Raw genomic sequence first — 7,920 nt, 5'->3', positions numbered from 1 at the left:
TCCAGTGCAGAGCACAGGCCGGCTTACGGTGGGTGGGTGGTCATGCTGTCCGTGACCTTCCTCTCGGAGACTCTGATGAGCCCGTGTCGGGCACCGGGGCAGGTGTGAGGGCCCCTGGCAAACCTTTGCTCCACAGCCCTGCTCTGGGCATGGACGCCCCTTCCGCTGTTGCTCTGGGGTGCAAGTGCCCTCACCCTCTTGACTCAGGGCCGTATCCCTGGGAAGACAGCCTCCACGGTCTGCCCGAGGCGAGAAGGGAGAGGGCAGAGGCCCGAGGCCAGAAGCCAGAGGGCAGAGGCAGGCCCCGGAGGGCTGATTTGGTGAGCTGAAGAACTCAGAATCTCAGGGGTAGAAAACAGTCAGTAAAGCAGGTGTGGGGGCAAGTATATGTGCGTGTGGTGTGCCTGGGGGTGGGGAACGTGTGCGGGTGGGTGTGTACGTGTGTGAGCTGGGGCAGGTGTGCGTGGGGCTGTGTGAGGCCCCCAGGCCGCCTCGTCCCTCTGCCCGGTCTCCGACCCCCGGGGGTCTGCCCAGCCTGCACATTGTCACCTCTGCCCCCCCGACGCGGGCCCCGTCACTCACCCTCGTGGTCTCGGCCCGGCTCTGAGAGACCCCGGCGGAAGCTGGGATGCTGGGGCACGTGGGGTGTGGCAGGTGGCCACTCCCGGCACAGGTCCCAAGGACCTCCTGGTGCTGCGGGTGCGGGGGGAGGGGTCGTCCCAGACCCAAGCCCGCAGGAGGGACCTGAGTCCTAGAAGACACGCCGCCCCTCTGCGGCCACACAAAGCCTCACCCTTACAGTGCAAACGGACCCCTCACGCCCCAGGGACCCTGTGTCAACGCTACAGCAACAGTTGGTGAAGAGTGGGGCCTGGAAGTCTCGGACCGGACACACGGACGCACGCGGTGAACCCCTAAGTGTCCCAGGAGCTCAGCGTCTCTTTGCCTGAAGAAGCGGTCACGGAGGCCCCAGAGAGGGTCCCCTGCGGAGCCTGCTGGTCCTCACAGGTGCACGACCCCCCCACCCCCCCCCACCCCCCCGCTCTAGCCGCTCGGCAGACTCGATGGACGTGAGGTCCCGGTGGGACGTGAGAAGGGCGGCTCACCAGAGCAATCGCCCGGGTTTGCTGAGTCAGATGCACAGGAGCGGGGACACATCTGTGTGGAGTGGGCGCCAGGGTGTGGGGCCGGTGCGGAAGGAGCAGGAAGCCCCACGCAGACGTGCACGTGGCTCCCTGGGCAGAGCCTGCCCACCGCACGCGTGGCAGCCTGTGGGTCTGGCCGCGCTTGCCCGGCGGACGGGGACCGGGCACAAGGGTGGCCGCCAGAACCCTCTGGAAATGCGGGCTCCGTGGCACGCTGTGCGGGAAGGTGCCCACGGGCGCAGAGAGACTGGAACGTTCCTGCGGGAGCGACTTTGCCGGACCCGGAGCCCCAGGGGACGCCCTTCTCGGCACCCTTTTGGGACATAAATTCCCATCGGGCTCTTCTCTGTGGCCGCGCTCGGTCGGAACGGTGGCCGTCCAGCCGGGCTTCCAGAGTTCAACGGGGGCAGGGATTCCGAGTGACGCTTAGTCCCCAGAGACAACGCGATAGTGATCGCCGCAGAGGTAGCAGGGCCAGGGCGCAGTCGGTTGCCGTGCGAGTGCTGGGCTCTTCCTCCAGCGGGCGAGGAGCCCGGGTCAGCCGAGGGCAAAGAGGCGCGGGCTGGTGGCGGGTGCACAGTAGTTGTGACCGTGTGGCCACGTGGCCGGTTGCAGGAAAGAGCGCCGCGGCCATTCCGTTGTGATTCGTGTGCGTTTTCGCGTGCCTGTCAGCCCGTTTGCTTGCTCTCCCCTCCTCCTGGTCCCGCCCCATCTGCCATCCTCCGAGCCAGCGGTGGCCCCCCTTCCGTGTCGGTTACAGGGTGGCTGAGACACAAGAAGGGATGCGCCGCCCGTGGGGTCCAGGGCAGCACGTGTCCAGGGTGGGCTGTCGGCCGAATGACGTCAGGCCCGTCTTGCTCCTGGCTTTCCCCGGAAGCGAAGCGCTCCGTGGCGAGTTTGCACCGGTGGGTGCGTGCTGCGCACGGCCGCCCCTGGACCCAGAACTCCTTTCCCTGCGTACTTCCGAGTCCGTGTGGCCCCGGGGACATTTTGCCCGCGATTCAGAGGACACACGAAGCTGCGGCAGCCACGTTCTTCTTAGTGTGAAGGACCAAGCTGTGAGGTCTAGTGCCGTCACCTTCCACCCCTGGGTCGGAGCTAACGGCACCAGTGGTGACACGGGTCACCAGCTGACGGCGCGCTGTGAGACAGGGCGCCGCCTCCCTGGCGCTCCTGACCAGAGACGCGCAGCATCTCATCGCGATGGACCCCGGGCAAGGCGGAGCTGAGGGACTTTCTGCAAAAGAACCGACCTCCAGTCTCCAAAAGGTCATAAAGGTCAAGGAAAGACTGAAGAGTGTCCTGGAGTGAGGGAGACAAGAGGGATGAGCCAGCCCCAACAACGGTGACCTTGGATCGGGCCCTTTCACTACCCAGAACTGAAATGGGGCGTTTCCGGCCGGCCAGGAGAGTTAGGTTCTGGGGATGCACTGAGTTGGGGGACAGGGGGGCAATGGGGAGCAGTCTTCCCGCGCTGGGGCGCTTGGCGGCAGGGGCTTGGGCCACGTGTTGCCACCACAAGCACAGAAGCAGCTGGACACGAGGAAGCCTGGGGAGCCGATCGGTCTGTTTATGACCCCAGTTGTGGTGATGAGTTCGCGGGGCTGGGCCCCAGCTGCTTTCACTGTACGTTAAATCTGTGCAGTTTAGTATTGCTAAAAAGGAAACCGCGGGGCCCCAAATATAGTCACTCACGTCAGGGACCCGTTAGCCAGTCATCCGGGGAATGCCCTGGTCAGCACCAGGACATGTACCGAGGGACCCCTTCTGTTCCCCTTAGGAGGGCCACTTGGCCTAAAACAATGCATTCTTTGCTACTAATTTCCTTTTTTCCATTCCCTCTCTTCCTTCAAAACCCTTCCTTTTCTGCAGCTCAACGGAGTTCCTCTATGCTTGGGGATGAGATGATGCCTAATCCACGAACTGATTAATAAAGTCAGATGTTCAATATCTGCTCAGTTGAATTTCTGATTATCTATCGACTATACCTCAATGAAGCCGTTCTTTACAACAAGAACGTCACTGGGACAATTTTTAAGACCTGAAAGGGAGCTGAGGACACATGGTGGGGACATGTGGTGTTAGTCCCTTGGCTGGTGTGTGTGTGTGTGTGTGTGTGTGTAGGATAATGTCCATTTGAAGGAAACAGACACTAAGCTACTTGCGGGCGATGGGGTGCTAGTTTTGCAAACTACTCTCAAAATGGTTCAGAGAAAACGGTTGTACTATCCTTGCAATCCTGAATGATTTCAGAATAAAAATGATCCGTAGCACTTGAATGTGTCTGGAATGTCCTGGTGGCCTTGGTGGAGTGGGGCGGGTGCTGCCGGGTGTTCTGATTCGGGGTGTGGGTTGAGGGATGTAGGGAGACAATTTTAAGCTGTGGGTGTTTGGGAGAACACTCCCCAGAGGGACCTCTGCGAGCAGATCAGGCAAAGGGTGGGCAGGGGGCTGGGGACTGTCCCCCAGGCCACGTGGAAGCCGTCCCCCAGGGCTCAGAGGGGGGCGGAAGCAGGTGTGCTCTCTCTTGGGGATCTCAGAGACCTGCGGGCGGATCCCGCAGATGAGAGCTCAGCCCCGCGCTGCATAAAGGCGCTTCCCAGGCACCTGGCTAATGTGCTCTCTGGAGCCTCACTCGCACACAGGACCGGCTCCTTGTCCCACCCCCACAGCTGGCACCTTGAGTCCCTCTTGGGAACAAATGTCCAACAGGTGTCTGGGAAGAAAGCCAGACTGCACGAGTTACCTGTGTCAGGGCAAGGAGTCCCTCCATCTCACTCGCCGATGATTCGCAAGCCAAGGTCGCGCCCAGAGGGCAAGCCCGGCTGGGTCTGCAGGACTGAGGGGGTCTCCGAGAGGCAGGATGGGCTTTAGGACGGGAGCCTGTCTTCCTGGGGCGCTGGCCAGGTCTGAGTGAGGGAGAGACGGTGGGGCACACCTCTGGATCGGGAGGGCCTGGTAGACCTGTCACGTGCCCTGCCCTGACCCCCGAACCTGTGGACAGCGGCATGGGTCCCGTGAGGCCCGGGACCCGGGACCCGGGACCGGAAGGTGCTCAGGACAGGCCTGGGGCTTGCTGCCAGAAGTGCAATCGCCATCAGAAGCCACAGGTAGCAGTGGCACAGAGGAGAAGCCCAGTGAGGCCTCTGGTGCCCGGAAGCCCAGTGAGGCCTCTGGTGCCTGGAAGAGTCCGCCGATTTGTGCCAAGGCGAAGTTTCAGAGAGGGGGGAGGGAGCCAAAACAGGACAGCCGGGAGGGAGAACCGCCCCCTCCCCGAGCCACACCTGAGAGGGAATGAGGCCGGCAGGGTGGCCCCACCTGTGGATAGGATTGGGCTCTGGGCTTGGAAGCCAGGGGGCGGGTGTCCTAGGCCGGCCAGTGAGGAAGGCTCTGGAGGCCACAGACTAGGGCCGTGGTGGAGTCGGGGTCAGCAGGGCAGGAGAACGGCCTCAAACCCAGTATGCCTGGGCTATAATCCAGGGGCTCCTGCTCGAGGCTTGCAGGGGCCAGCTCCAGGCCATCCGTCCCCACCATCCAAGAAGGGCCACGTTCCTACTCCGCGGTTAATTTTTTTTCTGCTTGTTTTTGTTGTTGTTAATTTTTTTAATCTTTATTTTTATTTTTGAGAGAGAGACAGACAGACAGAGCGTGAGTGGGGGAAGGGCAGAGAGAGGGAGACACAGAATCGGAAGCAGGCTCCAGGCTCCGAGGTGTCAGCCCAGAGCCCGACACGGGGCTCGAACTCATGAACTGCGAGATCGTGACCTGAGCCGGAGTCGACGCTTAAGTGACTGAGCCATCCAGGCGCCCCTATTTTTCTTTTCTGTTTTTTTTTTTTTTTTTAATATTTATTTATTTGGAGAGAAAGTGCAAGTCGGGGAGAGGGGCAGAGGGAGGGGGAGAGAATCCCACACAGGCTCCAAGCTCAGCATGGAATCTGATGCACGATCGCAACCTGAGCCGGTCTCAAGAGTCAGACACTTCGACTGAGCCACCCACAAGCCCCTTTATTTCCTTTTCCAAGCCTCATGGTGCAGCGTTTGACCAGCACCTTTGGGTTGTGCTGGGGAGGGCAGAAGATTCCTGTAAACAAAGATGTAGAGACTGCAGTGATGCTCCGCCCCTGCCCTGTGCCTCCAGCCCCCTCCCTCCTCCACAGCACCCCAACGGCCTGCCCCAGGCCTTTAAAACCTCCTTGCCCTCCTCTGCTGCTGCACACAGGCTCAGAGTCGGCACCATGCAACTGAATTTCAGAGGCCTGCAGGCCCTGGTGACGGGGGCAGGGAAAGGTACGTATGAGCAGGTGGGGGTGCGGGAGGGGCCGAGGTGGAGAGTAAGGTGGCCAGACTTGAAGCCTCACAGGCCTGTGCTGGGGTCTGTGAGTCCCTCCAGGCCTGTCACAGCCCTCCCCGCCAGTGCCTGCCTCCCTACCACACCCCGGCCCCGGGTGACGTCCACCACCCAGCAGGCCGCCCTGGGACAGGACACTGCCTCTACTTGGTCAGTACAAGACCCCCCACCCGAGACAGTGGCCTTCAGGCTCAGGCTACGCAGACGGGGACATCCAGACAGGGTCTCTTCCCTGGGCTCAGTGGAAAGGAGCTGTTCTCTGGGGCCTCCCTTGGCCAGCCTCTGACTCTGGCTGGCACCCCCTCACTGCTCTTTCCTGAGAGGAAGAGGCTGCAGCCTCAGTCCTCAGCCTTGACCCAGATGTACTGGGGTATCTGCCCACCCGGTGCCCCCCTGCAGGGATCGGGAGGGACACTGCGAAGGCCCTGCATGCCCTGGGAGCCAAAGTGGTAGCCGTGAGCCGCACCGACGCTGACCTAGTCAGCCTCTCCAAGGAGGTGAGCAGCCCGGTCACGGCCCAAGCCTGACCCCACACGCTCCGGGTGCCTCATGAGCCTGCTGGGACCACCTCCTTGATCACTGACCACTGCCTCTCCGCAGTGTCCCGGGATACAGACTGTGTGTGTGGACCTGGGTGACTGGGACGCCACGGAGCGGGCACTGGGCAACGTGGGCCCCGTGGACCTGCTGGTGAACAACGCTGCCGTGGCGCCACTGCAGCCCTTCCTGGAGGTCACCAAGGAGGTCTTCGACAGGTGGGGAGTAGGAGAGCAGGTGGACTGGGGAGTGGTTGCTGAGGACATGGGGCCGATGTGGCCTCGGACACTCTGACTGTCTGCCCTCTGCAGGACCTTCAATGTGAACCTGCGCTCACTGGTGCAGGTGTCCCAGGTGAGCCAGTGGGGGAGCAAGGCCCAAGGATGACAAGGCCCGGCCGGGAATACGGTGAGATCAGGCTGCCCCTCTCCTGGTTTCTAGATCGTGGCCCGGGGAATGATCCACCGCGGAGTGCCTGGCTCCATTGTCCATGTCTCCAGCATGGTGGCCCATGTCACTTTACCCAACCTATCTGTCTACAGTAAGTCCCTCTGCCCAGCCCGTACCCCATCCATCCATGAGGAGATCCTGGGCGCTGGGGCTTAGCGTCTGTGCAGAGAGGGCTAAGGGGTCCTCAGTGCTGCCCTCCCTCCACAGGCTCCACCAAGGGCGCAATAAGTGTATTCACCAGAGCCATGGCCGCAGAGCTGGGGCCATACAAGGTGGGCATGGGAGGGGAGGACCTGGGGATCACACAAAGGTGGGCTGGGGAGCAGGGGTAGGGGCTGGCAATGGTAAGGGGCGGCAGACGGCATGGGAGAGGCCCGAGGACCATCCAAGGCTCTGGGCAGCGACTGACTTGAACACAGTAAGCGAGTTCCGCAGGTGGGGGGGGGGGAGCACAGAGGCTCATCTACTCGCTGAGGCCGCCGTCTTCGGCCCCTTGGCCCTAGATCCGGGTAAACTCCGTGAACCCCACGGTGGTGCTGACGGCCATGGGCCAGAAAGTCTTGACGGACCCCGAGATCGCCCGGAAACTGAAGGAGCGTCACCCCCTGCAGAAGTTTGCAGGTCAGCGGGGCTTCGGGGAGCGGAGGGCGCGACCAGGGCGGCCGGGACACACCGCGCTGATCCCGCCGATCCCCGCAGAGACGGAGGACGTGGTCAGCAGCATCCTCTTCCTGCTCAGCGACCACAGCGCCTCCACCAGCGGCTCGGGCATACTCGTGGACGCCGGGTACCTGGCTTCCTAGAGCGCCCGGCGCGGGGGAGCCGGCGCTCAGGGCACCAGGCCCGCCCCCCGCCCGCCCACGCCCCGCCACGCCCACCGCCCAGCCACGCCCCGGTCACGCCCACCGCCCCACCACGCCTTCACCACCCAGCCGCTCGCGCGCGCATCTCCCACCCAGACTCTGCATCTGGGCAGACACCGCATCCACACTCGCGCTGCCATGTAACCCGCCCCTGTCGCCCCCACCCAGTGTCCTCCGCTGTGCCGGCTGGATTTCCCTAAATAAATGGAGGCCATTCTCTGGAACCAGTGCGTGCCGGGGTTTGGGAGGGGAGGATCAGGGAAGGGGAGCACACATTTCACTTGCCTTGAAATGAGGGCGCAGATCCTAAAGCCAGCCGGACTCTACGGCGACCCTGTCTTGTAGCTGAAGGGCAGCGATTTCTTACACAGAGATTTTTGTCGTGCCCCGCCCCCTCCCCCAGCCCCCCAATCAGCCCTGGGCAGAGGGCAGCCACGTTCCCTCCCCTTGAGGCTCTGGCCCCGCCCTTCAGCCCAGCACTGCTGCTCCGACCTCCGCCAGTCAGAGAGGTTAGAGGGTCTGGGATCTGGGGAAGATGCCATGTACCCACGGGCTCACATCTATCTGTAAATGAC

At 62.5% G+C, this 7,920-nt stretch overlaps 1 protein-coding gene across 1 annotated transcript; it reads left to right on the top strand.

Moving 5' to 3' along the window:
* Nucleotides 1-5,355: 5,355 nt before the first annotated feature.
* Nucleotides 5,356-7,569, top strand: LOC121026491 (carbonyl reductase [NADPH] 2-like). Its single transcript, XM_040469335.1, has 8 exons — nt 5,356-5,434; nt 5,895-5,992; nt 6,096-6,250; nt 6,344-6,386; nt 6,474-6,573; nt 6,690-6,754; nt 6,986-7,103; nt 7,182-7,569. Exons 1-8 carry the CDS (start codon nt 5,383-5,385, stop codon nt 7,283-7,285), a joined length of 735 nt encoding a protein of 244 aa, XP_040325269.1. The 5' UTR covers nt 5,356-5,382; the 3' UTR covers nt 7,286-7,569.
* The last annotated feature ends 351 nt before the right edge of the window (nt 7,570-7,920 follow it).

Source organism: Herpailurus yagouaroundi, unplaced genomic scaffold (genome assembly GCF_014898765.1).
Source record: "Herpailurus yagouaroundi ecotype Mexico unplaced genomic scaffold, PumYag 114996, whole genome shotgun sequence".
Classification (NCBI taxonomy): Eukaryota; Metazoa; Chordata; class Mammalia; order Carnivora; family Felidae; genus Herpailurus; species Herpailurus yagouaroundi.
This window is presented reverse-complemented; position numbering and strand designations above follow the sequence as displayed.

Excerpts from the sequence above, each read along its gene's own strand:
- LOC121026491 (XM_040469335.1), top strand. The coding sequence starts at position 5,383 with ATGCAACTGAATTTCAGAGGCCTGCAGGCCCTGGTGACGGGGGCAGGG. Across the intron at positions 6,251-6,343 it reads ACCAAGGAGGTCTTCGACAG|GACCTTCAATGTGAACCTGC; the intron begins GTGGGGAGTAGG and ends TGCCCTCTGCAG. Across the intron at positions 6,574-6,689 it reads ACCCAACCTATCTGTCTACA|GCTCCACCAAGGGCGCAATA; the intron begins GTAAGTCCCTCT and ends CTCCCTCCACAG.